The following is a 17,185-nucleotide window of genomic DNA, read 5'->3' on the forward strand; positions in this document are numbered from 1 at the left end:
GGCAACAGTAGAGAACCGCGGTTAACGCGAAAAGAATGATCTCCGGGACAACAAGGGCCAATGATTTATATCACTTATGATCACTTAGCTATGAGTAGGAACGCGTTCTCTACGCGACAGTATTTTTCGGTTATTTGTTTTGCTTTCGGGACGCCGCAGTGTAAGGACGATGTTTATGGGACAATGCTGTGGACTTACACTCTCATAGAAGGATTAAAAAAACAGATACACTCAATTTACGACGAGCATTATTCTATTTTCCCTTGTTTTACAACAACGGTACCTTGAGATAAGACGCGAAGTGTGTTGTTTAATCGATGATTACCCTAGAGATAACGTAACGTTGAAAGAAAAGGAAAACGAACATATGATTGAAAAGCAAATGCATTAAATATTAGGGCCGGTCGTGCAGGTGTCATCGTTTTTTACGGCTTTCCATCAACACACAGACAGGCAAGCGCTAGACTCAATATGGATCAATAATGGGAGGAGGATCCTTGTGGATACTACACAAGTGGCCCAGTCTTGCACATAATCGTTTTCCATCATCACAGTTCTCCTGATGATATATTGTATATCCCTGAAGATGGTGTAACACGAATCTTGAGCAGGTTTCGCCCTGACTAAGCGGATCAGTGAATGAGTTTAGCTTTACTTTTCTCCGATGAAATGCACTTATAAGCATATCATAGAAACATCAAGCCATTTGTTCTCATGAAAAGAATCATGGACAAACGGAAAGTTATTCATGTCCAATACATCTGACAAATATTCCTTGTTGTTGAGGATAACATTCTACATGCAATCGTGTGCATTGTATGTCGTGTTGGAATGGAAGCTGTAAAAGGTAGCACAATGCACTAGATGTGTGGTAAGGTAATAATGAGCGATTGAAACAAAACCCCTGGAATTAGTGCGAAGAGAATGGTGGAGAGTTAAACGACGAAAGTCAGTCGACAAATCGTACATGATCGCATATTTAATCGAACTGAACCGAAGATACCGAAGCGTCGCGGTTGCGTTCGCCACTCCGGGCGAGTGGCGATTGGCAGCAACAGAGAAAAAGTAGAAACTTTTGTGCAAATTATATTCTATATATACATATACATAAACATAATGTAGCAGATGAACTGATATGTAGGGCGAACCAGATGAGGATGATACCATTTCATAACTATACCAGAGTCTATGTCGTACGTAACCGCGCATCTGTTTGGTGGAAGATGATATACTCTTTAAACAGGACACAGAAGCCAGGAAGATGGAAAGAGAAGCACCGTGGCATTCATCACAACAAAACCGGACGCAATGGCCACGAGGACATCGTTAATCTAGGAGCGATATTAGAACTAACAGGTTACCCGGCCGACTTGGGACGCGGGTAGGTGTGTCCCTTGCTGGCAGGTACTAAGGTGTAGGTTGATTTGTAACCACCAACAAACGTAGCGAATATCATGATGGACCCTTTAAAAATCTTACGTTGGACGATGACGATGAGCTTCCACGGGCATGTTTCGAATGGACGGAGAAGGATACAACACAGCTTCCCGATGAGGGCAAAACTGGATTCAGCATGATTTCACGTGACTGTAGATTCGTAAGTGAGTGATTTTCCCAACTCTACATGGTCGGTGGAGAAACCGCAGCGCAGATAATGACCCCCATCCCCTATTTGATGTCGATGTTTTACCAATGCCCTTCAACTAGGCGTACTTGCGATCTCCAGCCACCCGCATCAATACCACACGGCCGTAGTTGATTGATGTTTAGATTTTGTTTATTTTATAATGCAACAACGTTTAATAAAGAAATGTACGAGGCAATCCCCGTTGTCGTTTGCCCCCCTCAAACGGCCCAATCCCATTTCAGCCGTTTTATAGTCAATGGAAAGATGATGTTCATGCTGTTCATCCTTGGTTTTTTGTTTTGTTGACAAATTCTAATCACCTCCAACTAGTTCCACAACCATGTGGTGGCTTTGTTCGACGCAATAATGCGACTATTACATCGTTACATGGCGGAGTATCGCTAGCAATAAAAGTAGAGATATTAAGGTCGAAAAGTCGTTTAAGAACCGGAGTTGCTAAACCAAACTAACACTTATAATATAAATATGTGAGAAAATATTTAAAGCTGTTACCGCAAATACTGAATCAGGCCGGGAGAAGGAGAGTGATAGAAGAAAAGAAAATATAATGTGCAAAATATAAAGTAAATCCATTCCTCTGTGGTCCCTTGAGTTTCCACTAGTTTTGCGCATCGTTTGATAAAGCAGGATCGTGAAGTGGAAAACGAAATCGAAATTTTGACGATACATATTCCTTAAAGTGTCCAATAAAGAGCATCTCAACCCGTGCCCTATGTCCCATTCTCTTCGATGTGAATGTAAATGTTTGTACTTGTTTATTTAACATTTAAGCAATTTTGAACACGGTAGATGTTTGATGACAGATGTGTTTTCACATTTTATGAGTATGTTTTGTTAATTTTACTACTTATGAAATATACACTCTCCATCCTTCCGAGAATCTCAGTGGGAAATTCCCTAACGAGGTCTGTCCTATTCGATCATTGTTTTCAATCTTATTCTGTTCGATGTAGTGCTCTTCAATCTCATAAAAAAGGTGTACCGTTCTTTTCCTTATCGACTATGTGAGTGCTATTTTTTCGCCTCCCAAAAGCTAAATATACCGATGGTTTGAATGAGAAGTTGTGAAATTTACTCTTGCGGGCCTTGTATTTCCCAATCGCGTTCGAGAGGAATTCGAATCGACGCGTGCACTCCTAGAAAGGTGTTTGCCCCCGTTAGTCTACGATCTGGTCCAGACGAAACCAGCCGGCACGTGGCCTGACGAAGCATTTTTTCGGACGGGGTGTCGGTGACCATTTGTTTTGTTTTGTTTTGTTTTATTTATTTTTTTTTGTGTCTACGCTCACAGTAAATCGCTTGCAGAACCGTAACACGTGCGAAAAAGACATTTTTAACGTCGTAACGATGATTATGTTAAAATCTCCTGTCGTCGCTGACGTCGTCGTTCGGGGCACAGTTTTCCGGGCATGTCGCCCCTTCTGAGCTCTCCGGCTAATTTGTGGAAATTCCCATGTATAAAAAAAGCGATGGAGAAATCTTGAAATAAGGGTTTCAAGTTTTTCTTATGGCCATTAACCTCTAATCCAAATGTGATTGAAGTGTGTGATTTCTTTTTCATTGGGCGAAGGTTTTTTCGCCCAATGAAATGCACCATTTGTCGGTTTGTTGCACTTTTGGCCGGAGGGACTTATTCTCTACTCGCTGGAATTAGCAAATTATGCTTCGGTACACATTGCAATCTTGCTGCCAGTTTGATAGAAAAGGTAAAATTAAACAGTGGAAAAAGGGGGTAAATCTACATCAGCATATCTAGTCTAGCGTGGGAAGTGATTGTAAAGCGATCGCGATTATGCCCTGCGGGAAATTGTCTCATCTGCATGCCTATCTTAATTTGATTGCGTAGAATTTGAAGCAGATCGATTATGGTATGCGAATTTTTCATTTTCAATGTTAGTTGTTGAAATAGACTAGTTGTTTTTTAAAGCAACCTGGTAATATTCATATTAGACCGTTTTTCCGCTTTCGCTATGATATTTGACTTCATTATTCCACGACTCCGAAATCCGATAAAGTCTTTAAAATATATAACTTCATTGCTCAACCACTCCGAAATCTGTGGAAATAAATACCAAAAACACAGAAGTTTCAACGAAACTTCTTATTAGCATCAATAAAGTTCCATTTACTTATTTCGTTCAATCTTATCACTGCTAAAACATTTTAAATACACCTTCGTATGTTTATAATTCATTGCGGTGTCTTGAGGTGCAAAAACAACCGTGTGAGTTGTGCGAAAATTGCCCCTCTCTCCGTCGCTTAATAACCACTGTTCTTCATGATGCTGCTGTTGATGGTATGGGTTCAAGTTTAACGTTTCACCCCCGGTTGATGATCATAATGAAGGTATCACCAACGGGAGGGACAACACTTGCCACATCCAACAGTTCAACGGAAGCCGCTCAGCTGATGTCCCATGAGGTTGCCGTCATGGTTAACCCTGCCCTCTAAGAGCAGCAGGGTTCCGTTGCTTTCGTCTTAATTCCCACAGAAATCCTCCCACCTTTGAAAATGTCGAAGCCCAAGTCGACTGATGAGTCGAGCGATCATTGCGCACACAGGCCGTGCGCCAGTCGTGCACGGGGAGTCTTCACGAGTGGTTCATTATTTCGCGATCCGTGGAAGCTGGAACCGTGATTTCGAAGGACTAGCTAATTGGCCGGGTGAAAAACAAACGGAAGTGACGCAGCAGTGCATTAGGGTGGCCTGTGGTGGTTGTGAAGTTGTTTTACCCACCTTTAATGGAGTTATTGCCAATAATTTCACCACATAAGCACATGCAGTACAGTGTCGAACCGGAACTTCATTAGTGCTTCAGTGGTGGATTATTTTTGTGGAAGACACATTCTATCGTAAGGTGACATTTAAACAGGTAACTTTTTGCCTTGCTGGGATAAGATTCTGTTTACGTGACCTTCGCCCAGTATCCCCACGGCGCGAGAAGGGTTTTATGTGATCGTCGTAAAGATCGTTAACACGCACCTTAAATTGGACCACTTAAGTGAGATATCAACTGGAACTAATCGTACCTTTTTGGACGATCAGAAGTGTACGAGCAAAAGTTTTTTTTAGTGAGTTTCTTTAGCATCTATAAACATGAGGATGAACACCGCTGCAATGTTAATATTGCCGTGAAAAGAAAAGTAAAGAAGAATAAACCTTAAACTGTGCAAAACTGCTCCGAAGAGCGCGCCAGCTTTGATGGGAACTTTGATCTTGTTAATTACGGTTCAACAGTAGTGGCATTTTTTTTGCTTCCAAAGCCTACTAAGTACCATTCGTCGTTAGCCGATGGGAGTCTGTCGGCCCATAAGCTCGGAAATTGTACTGTGTTTTTTTTATGTGCAAAGAGTTGTTTATTGATTGAGTTGCTGGAATTTGTAGAGGAATGTCGCTGGGAAATTGTAATGCGAAGTACAATACTATAACCGGTTTTTTAATAGGTAGAGTTTTTCTTAGAAATGTTGTTTGGTACTCCAGCCCTAGGTGTTTGTATATTTTTAGTAAAATTGCTTACAAGTATTCCTAATAATGTTTTTAAATTTAATTCACAGAATCTGTGTATGAAATCTTCTGAGAAGCGCAGATCTTATTTTACAATGCATGTAAAATTCGCATATAATTAGCCACTACGGTTATCCTTCTGCTGACATTAACCATAGTCAAAGCACAAACCATTTTCTCTATGAGAGCGATGTACTTTTGGAGCCTTTAGTTTTTCGAGATAAATGTTTTTTAACGATATAAACAGGTTTATAGCATCATGAAATCGACCTTTAACGATTTAAGTCATGATTGGAGGCATTAACTTGGTCGTATAAAATACAAAGATTTATGCCATGTTAAACACGATTTACAGTACATCGTTGAGGGCATCGTTAAAAAAGTATCAATAAATTGCAAACAAGGAGTTTTTCTTTCATCGGAGTCTCGAATTGCGAACTCTAGATTTGCAAGCATAGAAATCTCCCGGGAGGTAAGCTGTTGCGACAGCATAGTACCACGATGACGTTAGTGAAATATAAAAAAAATCATACAGCTCACCACAACGTACACAACAAAATAAGAATGATAATGGCATCCGAACAAACACAAAAAAGTCTTCATTTCTGCTAGACTCGATCCAGACGACCCGGAATGAAGCTTTTGCGGGTTCGTCGCTTTCGTCACGCTTGCAACACCCCGAGCGTTGATGTCTTTTGTACTCGATTGTATGCGAGGGAATTGCCATCCATGATGTTGCACCTTTCTTCGTCGTCGTGTTTTTTGTTTTTGCGTGCAGTCTGGGTTAAGTTCCAGTTTATTCATTAGTTCAATGAAATGGAAAGTTAAACAGTAAATCTTGACGGGAAAATTATCATTTATTAAATCTATGATCGTTATTAGGGTTAACAATGAAGAGGAGGAAATGGAGTGCGAAACAAATACACTCCGTTGATTCGCTGCAACGTGTACGCTTATGAATAAAACAAAACGGACGTGTATGATAAGAAACAACAAGTGCAACATTCTGCAGCAGAATCATATAGCACTTGTTTCTGCAATGGTGCAAATAAAAAAAGCCGAATTGAAGTGCTCTCGAAGTCTGTTCATCAACCTAGAAAATGACTGGGAAAACAGACCGTGGGATATTTTGCCGATCGAAAACGGCTTGAAAATAATAAGAGTATGACACTTCTCTTATGCGTTTTATTGGTTTAAGCGAAGCATTCCTTTTCTGTCTTATCGTGAAGGCTCAAATACAGGTATGCCCCAATTTTCATCGTTTTCACAAGCTGTTCGTCATTGTTGACGCAAGCAATGAGCGCTGACTAGGTTATTATTGCGGTGATTGGTAGGCAATTTGACGTCAATATTCCATACCCTATTCCAAGATACGCTGCATGGCCAATAAAATCCGTTAACGGAGCCTTCCTGTGCTAGGGTTTTATCCTCATGTTATGGTTTTGTAACGAGTTTGTGGATGCATGCATGAGCATGAAAAACTAAGCAGTAGCAGGGGAGATACTATTTATGAGATTTTGACTACCAACTAAAGAGCTCCACCTGGTTAACATCAGAAGATTCATTGCATTGTTAATACTAGAATAAATTTCTTTGGAATCTTTCGATAATACGATTTGGAGGTCATTTTGACCGCTCTTTTTAAGACGCTTAGTTAACTTAATAACTTCTCTATTTTTGAAGTTTTCTATGATTCATAAACGACAACTTTTTAGTATATTAGTTGGCTTATATCTTTTTTAATGTTTTATGCACCTCTTCACCATCGGGATCGAATTGGAGGGTATTCATTTTTATTTTTTTAAATTTGCTTAGTCATCTATGGCAACTAATTTTATATTTTTAAGATCATAAATGACGCTACGAGCTGATCTTGAAGCTGTTTATTTTTTAATTTTCCTTAGTATGGAATTTCCGTTATTATGAAAATTGACGGTCATTTTCAATGGTCCATTTACAATCGCAAAAAACATGATTTTATTTTTTTTAAATGTTGCGTAATGTATTTGACTTATAGCGCACACTTGTTTTTTTAATTTGTATCATTCATTATTATTATTAAGTTTAGTTTGAACGGCCAGAGCGTATTAATGCTTCTTCAGCATTCTTGCTTGTCTTGCTCGGTTGCTCAGTGCCCGATACTTGGCCAGGCAACCGCCCTACCGATCAAGACGTATAACATTTACTACATATACTAATTACACGAGACTACGAGCAAGGATTAACATATACTAGTAGGAATGGATAGGACGTGGGAGGCTAAGGGATATATAGGGAGGTAGAGGAGAAGGTCAGAGAGTGATTCCGAACTCCATGGCGAAAGCGAATATGATCCGTGCATACTTGTAATCTATCTGTCCCAAGATGTCACGGATGGGGGTCACAGGGACCCTTCCTGCCGCTCGGACTGCGGCAAATAGTTCGGGTCTGGCGGCTTCAAACTCCACGCGCGACCAGAGGAGATGGTCTATGTCGTGGAATCCGTTGCCACAGCTGCATGCTTTACTACCAGTTATTCCTATGCGCTGTAGGTGCGCATTCAACGCATAATGGTTTGACGTTAGCCTCGACATCATGCGAATGAACGAGCAACCCACAGAAAAGCCTTTGAACCAGGGTCGCAGGTAAACCCGCGGTGATATCGAATATAAGAACCTACCGAGCTCATCCGCATCCCACAAGCTCTGCCATCGTGAGAGACAGAGCTGTAGTTGGACACGGAGGAACTCGTGAGGGGGAATTGGTCTCTCGAAAAACAGGTCGGAAAAGGCTCCCCGTTTGGCCAACTCATCCGCTTTCTCGTTGCCGGTGATGCCGCAATGAGATGGGATCCAAATCAGAGATACTCTGAATGAATTATCAAACAATGAGCCCAGAAATTCCAATATCTGTTTAATGAAATAATCGGGGCTCTTAGCAGCCTTCGCTGACCTGAGGACCTCCACTGCGCTGAGGCTGTCCGTAAAAACATGGTAATTTGTATCATTCATTTTGTAGATAGAAAAATTGAAAAGAGCTCAAATTTGCACTTTTCATTTACACCGAGCTAGCGGAATGATAAAAGGTGCATAAAAAACCAAAAACATCAAAAGATAGTCGACAAATAGCAAAAGCAGCCGTTTACAGATTAAAAATATTTTCAAAAAGTCTTAAAAAGGTCAATTTGTTTCACGGAACTGGTCGAAAATATAAATCCTAAAATTTTGTATAAATGTGGCTTTGAGTTCTAGGAATGGCCATTTTTTGAAAAATTATTCAACCTTCTTTTGAGATATTTAACTCCACAATTGCGTGGGGCCAAAATGACCGCTATTTGGATTTGAGTGTTAGAGCCGCAATAATTTAACATGATAAATTCATTATCGTTGTCTCATCAATTTTGATAAACGATCTTCTATTTCTAACGTTGGCTTACAGACTTGAACATAGTCTGACCTGCCACTTTCAACTGATCCAGCTTAGGAGCGGTTTAAGATAACATCGACGTATTCTCGGAACGTGCTTCGCACGCGAACAGGAAGCCTTAGCACATGCAAAAGACATGGCGTTAGAATGGAGCATCAATCATCTGTCGGTGCTATTTGTAAGTCCGTTACGATTAAAATACTACCCGATCAGTTTGCGGATGCCGCGTTTTACGGTTTGCATAATTCTAATTTTTAGATCATTTTCCTATATCGGATTGCACTCGCGAGTGGAATAGCGTCACCATACCCGCATCCTACACTGGCCCCAAAATACCTCCCATCCTGTGGTACATATGGTCAGCCCGTCTGTCCATTCCTGCCGGCTGCCCCGGGTATGACACCGAAGTGTGCCACCCCGGGGATGACGTTTTGCGAGACAAACCCCGACTATCCGGCGTGAGTATGATCCATTTTGGAGAATGTTAGGGGCATGAAGCATGTACACATGGGTTGTGATGATTATATTTTTCAGATATCTCATAAAACAATTGGTTGAGGCGCTCGGCTTTCAGCGGATTATCGCCAACGAGGAGCAGATCGATTTTAACGCCTACAAACCGATGGAAGAGGAGGAACATCTTCACCATCATTATCACCATTTCTATGGTTCCTTCAGTCAAATGGAGCAACCGAAGCCCCCGGTGGCAGGATATAGTTACAATCCGCCCGCACAACCAACGCTCCAGCAGCAACCCTCGAACATGGTCAGCTTCGATGGTCCAAAACAACACCCGCCGCCGCTCGTCCCCCAACCAATCTACATACCAAAGCCACAGCACTCGTACAACTACAACAGCTACGTGAAAGCACCCACCTTCAACCGTCACAACCCCACCCCCGGTGGCCAGCAGGGATACTTCTATCCCCCACCGCCGCGCTCGTCGCAGGTTACGCAGTACAGCCCGGCCGATTGGCTCAAACGGTTCGCGCGGGATCTCTCCGACAAACACCAGCGCCAGGCGCGGATTGCAGCGATGCGCCGGGTCGACGAGTCGGTCGATCCTTTCGACACGGAACCGACACCCTTTCGACTGCCGGCCATGTTGCTGAACGAGACGAGCTACGAACAGTTGCGGGGGGAAGCGCGCGCCAAACGGCAGACGGCGGAAGCGTTGCGGGAACCACTCTGTAGCGTACGGGAAAAGTACATCACACCGCAGACGGCACTCAACACGAAGGGTATCTCCAGAGTGTTCCAGTTCGCTAACAGTTTATTGATCCACATACTAATGTTACTAATGTTTTAGGTAACTGGATGTTTGTCGTGAACCAGGAGAACTCCCGGCAGCTCGTGAAAACAGAAGTTTGCTCGTAAGTATTACAACAATTGGAAATGCATCAAAACTGGATTTAAGTAAGAGTTTCAAAAGTTGTTATGCTTACTTTTTAAAGATGCTATAAGATATTTAAAAAATTGTTTCTTGTGAATTTCTTATTGCTAATCACTGTACAATTAGTTAAAATTTTATATCATACGTAAATATATTAAATTTAAGCACTAATATTCGTCGGGATTTCCAATAAAAAAAATCCATTGCAAGGTTATATCATAAAACTTGGAAAAAGATTTGCACACGTTTCACAAAATAGGCTAAATGATGTAAAAGTTCTCAAACCACGGGCCAAAAGAATCATTTTTTAATTTTTTTCTTCACGTGTTTTAAAATTTCTATATTAGAGAAAAGTGGAAAAATTACTAAAACATCAAAAATAGCTTTCTTACATAGAAAAAAGTACACCAACAATATGCAAAAATAGATATAGATTTATCCTACGGGATTGAGTTCACCATATCCTGGTCAGTTTGTTTAAAAACTAATTTTTGTTTGTGAGATTCGTTATTAAAATTAAGTTGAGACTTGCGAATGTAAGTTCTAAATTAGTCTAAATTAGTTGAATGTTATTGAATCATAATCGAGTTTCGATTTAACATTAAACAAAAAGACTTCCTGTATCAAATTTCGATCAAGTTGGCGATGGTTCGAATTGATGCAAGGATGAATTAAACTGACCTTACACAACTCTAATTTTATGGTCGCATGTACACTTTGTTGGCCAAGAAAATCCATGCAAAACTCCCACCGAAATCAAGCACTCGGCTTACTGTCGATACACGAGGGGTGAACCTACCAGAACCTGTCTAGGTTTGTGAAACTTTCGGAGGGCTTTTTCCCGCAAGCAGAAGACAAGCCACCAGTCGAAGGGAACGTGGTCGGAAATCATTTTCCCCGGTGTCGAACGGTTCCTTATCGGCCGCGGTGACCGTGTCAAGGGGAGTGCGCATTCCACCGGAGGGAACATCGAACGACGAATACCGGGGGTTGTTCCCCTAATGGCACTTTCCCTACACCACCAACCTGACTATTGCACCCCAAAAGTGTTTTAGAATTGTTCCCCTAGCATCTTTTTACAGCGAGCACTGAACGTACAATTATTAACCTGCTCGAAATCTTCTTCCAAATTTGCGCACTTCCTTGTTTTTCTAGGTCAACCGAATGCTCCAACCTGTGCAGCTTCCCGATCGGCTACAGTTCCCGGTGCGAGCAACGGTACGTCCAGAAGCGCCTGCTAACGCTCGATCCGTCCGGTCGGACACTGTACGTCGACACCTACTGGTTTCCGAGCTGCTGCGTATGCTCGCTGTACTCCGGAAACTGAACTGGCGTGGACGACACTTTCAAGAGGCTTAGAAGAGTCCTTTTATGCAAAGAGTTACAAAATTGTACTTCTACTCCACGCCACGGCCATCATTGGTTCGTAATTGTGCTGGATTACGTTCAACCAAATGACATGATCGGAAAATGCTCAACAAGGACTGTAATAAATGATATATTTTAGACACCAAAACCCGTCAACGTCATTCAATGATCAATTATTTTGGATATACTATGTTGAATTCAATGTAGTAGAAAAAAGTCGTTAGCCTATTGTTTGTATCGTTTAGTTAAATTTCCACTCATCTCAAATACCCAGCAAGTTAAATTAAATATTGAAGAATTCGCCTTTATTAAAGGATGGATTGTTTTGTTTTCAAATTCAGTATGTTCAAAAAACCGCAAAGGTTAAATTCATATGTAGATTATAAAATTATTATTATTATTATTGTCTGCTATACTGATATATTATATGTCTGCTTAATGATAATTAAATTACATTGAATTGATAGTATTTTCAAAATATTATTGATTTGATTGTAATATTTTGAAACAGCCAAATAAAATTGTTTTCCTATCGTTGTTTCTGGTTTTGCTCTCAATATTGAGTTATTCAAATCATTTCTTCGTAACGTCCTGCAACGATTTCTTAAATTTAATATTTAAATAATGAGCACACATGGCAAAGTTTATAAAAATAAATCATCATATGTTTGTCCGCGTATGAAAACGCAAGGCACCCGGCAGTCGCTATGGGGGAAAAATATGCTAAAGTGTACTAAAACATAACATGAATAATTTTCAAATAAACCCCACCAGGACGGGAAGAAGGAAAAGCGCACGTCAGAAGGGAAAAAAAATGTAAAAATCGCACAAAACTACAATGGCGTATCATAAAGCAGTCATCACGGCATCATCAGCCGATCGTGGACAATACTTCGTCCGCAGCAAGGATACGTGCGCACGGGATGAAACCGACGGCACGGGAGACTCCATCGCAAAGAATTATGCTACCGGTAGATCATAAATTTTATTTTTAATCAGCCACGGCCCGGTTCGCTTGTTGTGTGCCCGGGCCCGGTGTCGATGGACCCATCTCACATACACACACCGGAGAACTCATTTGGCACATAAAGGTTTCGCTTCCCTGTCGTTGGCTTTTCCTTTTCCTATTCCCGAAACGGGCACTGATGTTGGCCTGGTCGTCCTTTTGGACGTTCTGGTGGTCTCATATTTCCTCGCCGGTGTGTACGTTTGCGATATATTTATGGAAGTGGTGATGTTTGCATTAACAAAAGGGATAATCGGGAACCCGGCAAGGATCAGATCGGAATTCGGCACATACGAGCGTAGCGTCTGGCAGCAACAAACGTTTGCCGCACTCGCCCCCGGGGGCCCCCGAGGGCCCCGCTTTAGCGTGTTGATGTTTGCTGAGCGGAAAGGAAAAGAAACTCGAGAAACATACGCGCAAATCCAACGGATCCGTTTTTGGCAGACATTGTACGTACGGTGCGCCGTGTTTGATGGATGTCCATCAGCAGCTCGGCGAGTGCAGCGTGCCGGAGAAACATCTGGGAAATTATGCATTTTATCATAGTTTATGAGGGCGATGTGAACGAGAAAAGACCGAGAGGGTAAAAGAAAGAAACGAGCGAGACCTTGGGCAGAGGAAAGTAGAAGTCCGAAGTAAAACTGAAAGGTGATAAAGAGAAATGGAAGTGTGGAGGATTTATCGATTTCGGATTTCGAAATTATAGAAAGACACATGTCGTACTGTGTATTTGCTTCTTTAATCATTTGTTTCATGGTGTAGAATTCAATAATCACGTACGAATTTCTTTAAGATTTTTATAAACGACATATTTGCATACTATTCCCTACTTTTGTTTAATCAATTGCATAATACAGTAAAATGTTATGTGTATATTTTTTTCAAACCTTTTTTGAGATATTTTTAAATGTTTTACAGCAACTGTAGATAGAAAAAAATCACAACAACCTGTTACAATTTAAAATGTTGTGCCTTGTCACTTTTTTCCACAGAGATATCAAAGATTCAGCATACATCTTACGATCAGTAATCTGTGTCAGTAGTTAAATGAATATTCTTAAAAATTTCAATGAACAATTATTCATGACTTTTTTTCCTGTGGCTGAAGCTGTATTTCTTGTTGATTTTGAAATTGTCAGTGAACATTGCGGTGTGATGTAAAATTATATTCCAATCTTCAAGTTCAGTAATTTGGTAAGTGAACTAAAACTCAAGAAGCAACGATGAGTAACTTAATTGTTGAATTCTTTAATACTTAGATCCAAACGCGTTTTGGTAGCAATGAGTTGACATATGGATTTTTAGGATCTTGGTCATATCTTGTTTCTGTTAACGATTAAACAATGACTTGTGGCCATTCGTTTTTGTTGTTAGGACTGAAAACTCCAGTAAAAAAAAGTATGTATGTTAGAGCATGAAAAGTAAACCGAACTGAACAATTTAAAAATAACATTATTGAACGTTCGTGTTGTGAAATGTTTGCAAGGAAGAACTTTACCAGAAGAAACCATATAATAGAGTTTCATATCAAGCTTGATATATTGACCGAGCAAAATATTTTCCTAGTACAAAATCGAATGGAAAATTTATCCTAACGTTTCGATGCCTCCAAATGTCACCAATAGCGACGGAGTAAAGCAAAAAAAAGGAGTTTTATAATGAAAAAAAAAGGAAAATCCTCCATCACTCACAATTCACCTCGCAACACTCGAGAGTCACTCCGTTTTCATCTCCACCATCCCCTGCATGCACCTTCCCACGGAAGTGCATCGTCTAACGTTCGTTCTGCTCCTGCTTCAACTGCATCGCCGTATCCGTTCATCGCCGCTTTCTCGTTCCCTCCGCGCGCCCTTCAAATGTCCCGCTTCAGCGTGTACCGTACCGAAAACTGCGTTTGCGCACGGGAAGGGACGCAAAAAAGGGCTCGGAAGCCTGTCAAGCGTGCGTTGTTCGGCGATCGTTTGGATGGCGTTTGCGCGAGCTACGTACAATTTAACTACACACGCGCGCTGCGATGAATTTGATGGCCGCAAACAGAAAGGGAAAGAGAGAGTGAGTGAGGGAACAATTTCCCGAGCACATAAAGGAACAAGGATGAATGTCCTGGACGGCGGGGGGAAGTGTGGCTGAAGTGTGCGGTACGCTGCATATATCAACAAGAATGGGAAAAATAACACATGGGAGCGAACGAGACGACGGGCTAGCCGGACGATTCGTTGCCCTCGTTGCCGGCTGTGGCCGTGCCTCGTGTAGGTCCTTCCGGATCGGAAACGGGTGTGAGCAAGAGGGAAGGGCTCGTGGTGCGGGGAAGGGCGTACGAGGAGGAGCAGGGAGGTGAAATTAATGGAAAACAAGCGGGACAGGAAAAACGAGACCGCGCAGCATAAGCCCTTCTTGTGCAGGAAGGAAGGAAAAGAGGGAAGAAATGAGACGGCGGAGTGGAGGCAAGCGAAAATAAAACTCAACATCTGCTCGTTTTTATAACACGGAAAACATATCAAACACATTGAACCGAGCGGCGTCCGCGGGTTTTAGTTTATTTTATTCCATTCTTACCCTCAAAAGGAGCGAAAAGGAAGGAGAGTGCAATTCTGGATTCTCCCTCCTTTCCTATGTTCCGTCAGTAAACGAGTGTGTGTGTGTTTGTAAGAGCCAAGCCAGGGACAGATAATGTGAAAAGTGGTAGAAAAATCGTAAGGACTTATAGTGCAGCCCGTCCGATCCGTCCGTCAGGAGTTCTCCCGATCGAAAGATACGATGAAAGAATGGGAAGAGTGTAAGGACCGGGTGGAAGGGCAGCAGAAAACGTAGCATGACCACATGGCTGACGGCGCAAGCGGACCGCCGGGTTCCGCGTGGCACGAGCCGTGCGCGCATAATGCAAATGCTTCGGGCTCGCGGAGACAAATGATGGCCCAAAACGAGACCCAGTAAAAAAAGGAGCACCGAAGTGTGGAAAGAAAGAAAAGAAAGAGAGAATTCGCTCAAGGAATGTCGTCCGGCGCGGCCCGAAGATGCGGGAGATTCTTCTCGAGATGTTTCGAGGTGTCTCGACCGTCCGGCGGAATCCCGGTAGCTGTCGGGAAAGCGTTGAAACCTTTCCTTTCGGCAACCAGCGTGGATTCGCTGGAGGGATTTCAATTTCGAGCAAGCAAAAGGTGAATTTTATCTCACCCTTTTTATGTTTCCTTTTTTCTTCGGGTGTTGCAATGTAAGATGATCACTCTCAGGGAAAAGGTGGACTCTGGGAAAGATGAAAGTGTATTTATGTCAGCAGAAGGCTTACACTTATGTCGTTCGCTAATTGGATGTTAAGGTAAAGGTGTGAAGAATATACTCCAGTTTCATCGATTCATCTTCAAAAAGAGTTCGTGTGAGCAAGAGTGATTAATGTTATTACCTGAATCGGTTATAAGGAAACGCAATCATTACTTTCTTACTATGATTTGTGGCTATCTTGTAGTTTCAACAAGTTGATAAATTAAACAATTTTCTTTTTTCTTTTTAAATTTCTTTTCTATTTTATATTAATGTGACCAGAATCATATTTCTAGCGACTCTTTTGTGTATGTTCTAGTTGTATCTTACTATTTACTCATTTAATTAAGTTCTCTCAGTTTTCAACAAATAATCATGCGTTATTATTACGACGTTTTCGTATTTAAAATAGAGCTAGAACTTTGTTCCAGTTCCAACTCGATTCGTGCTTTGTTCTTACTTGATCGAGATTTCGATGCTTGATTATTTAAATGATCTTCTCTTTTTTTCTTCAAACTTTAAAATGTTTCTTGCAAACATTTGTACAAAATGTTAAATAATTGATCTTTTATCCACAATGTTTTTCGAAATGAGCGTATGATAAATGTCCTGGGACGTATTATCGTTTGTAAGGACAAAATTGCCATTCGTTTCATTTGATGACCCTCGGCAGACGTTCGCCCACCTTCGAGCTGCACATGCAACGATGGGTGTCTCCGCTGGAAGCCATTGTACGCCCGAAGGACCCGAGATTCGTCGTGCACGGTGTGGCGCACAGTTGCTGGCATTTTCCTCGGTATAACATGCTGTTACGGTTCTCCTGGTTTGGGGTGGTATGTGAGCAGCTGGTGCGTATCAAGACTTCCAGCCTCGGTTCACCTGGTTGCGGGTCAACAGGCTTTTTTCCCAATCACTTTCTTCCAATCGGCCCGAGGACGGTGCTTGAACTTTGCAGCCGAGCATCGGGAGGGACAAATAAAATCCTTCTCCTCGGGGTTGATTTCCCCTCGTGGTACCTGGCGGTTTTACTGGGTGCTTTGTTTGCTTTTCAAAGCTGCTGTTTTTTTGGCAAAGGTGAAACGCCTTTCTTTGGCAACCGTCAGGAGCGGACAACGAAGGTCCTTGGAGAACGAGGGCTGCATTGCGCCGATTGCCGATCATGTTCCGAGGCGATGCTCGTACACAAAAAGCGATCGATGCCCAGAAGGGAACATTGTTTGCAGGAGATCGCCGGGCCAGGACTATTGGAAGGAGAACTTGAGACCCGCCGGGCTTCGTCTTCGGCGTGTGATGGAATGCTATCGATTTTATGTTTTTATCCATCTTTCTCGACCGTTTCCTTGCTTCTGCGTACGCACAACCATTGCCAGCATGCCGGAGGATTTGTTTTCCGGGGAAGTTTTTCATTGTTACCGAATTGAATGTGCCAAAGTTCGCCGTTGCATTGCGATGCGCTGGCATGGAATCGCTTGGTCGGATCTTTCCTTGGCGAGGCTGCAGCTGGCGATGTCTTCGAGCACAATCCGGTAGCAGGCCAACGGAAGGTCAAACCGAAGGCTAAAACATCTTCACCCGGGAAACGCGGGTCCAAATGTCATCAAAT

General features: G+C 42.0%; 1 protein-coding gene across 1 annotated transcript; it reads left to right on the top strand.

Moving 5' to 3' along the window:
• Positions 1 to 8,693: 8,693 nt before the first annotated feature.
• On the top strand, positions 8,694 to 11,277 carry LOC131265197 (protein spaetzle 5-like). Its single transcript, XM_058267459.1, has 5 exons — positions 8,694 to 8,735; positions 8,816 to 9,015; positions 9,092 to 9,798; positions 9,867 to 9,930; positions 11,106 to 11,277. The coding sequence occupies exons 1-5, from the start codon at positions 8,694 to 8,696 to the stop codon at positions 11,275 to 11,277; spliced, it is 1,185 nt and encodes a 394-aa protein (XP_058123442.1).
• The last annotated feature ends 5,908 nt before the right edge of the window (positions 11,278 to 17,185 follow it).

Source organism: Anopheles coustani, chromosome 2, assembly GCF_943734705.1.
Source record: "Anopheles coustani chromosome 2, idAnoCousDA_361_x.2, whole genome shotgun sequence".
Lineage (NCBI taxonomy): Eukaryota > Metazoa > Arthropoda > Insecta > Diptera > Culicidae > Anopheles > Anopheles coustani.

What these genes read in the sequence shown, in the direction of transcription:
- LOC131265197 (XM_058267459.1), top strand. Translation starts at nt 8,694, where the DNA reads ATGGCGTTAGAATGGAGCATCAATCATCTGTCGGTGCTATTT. An exon ending in GACGGCACTCAACACGAAGG is followed by an intron (nt 9,799 to 9,866) that starts GTATCTCCAGAG and finishes CTAATGTTTTAG; the next exon opens with GTAACTGGATGTTTGTCGTG. An exon ending in GTGAAAACAGAAGTTTGCTC is followed by an intron (nt 9,931 to 11,105) that starts GTAAGTATTACA and finishes TTGTTTTTCTAG; the next exon opens with GTCAACCGAATGCTCCAACC.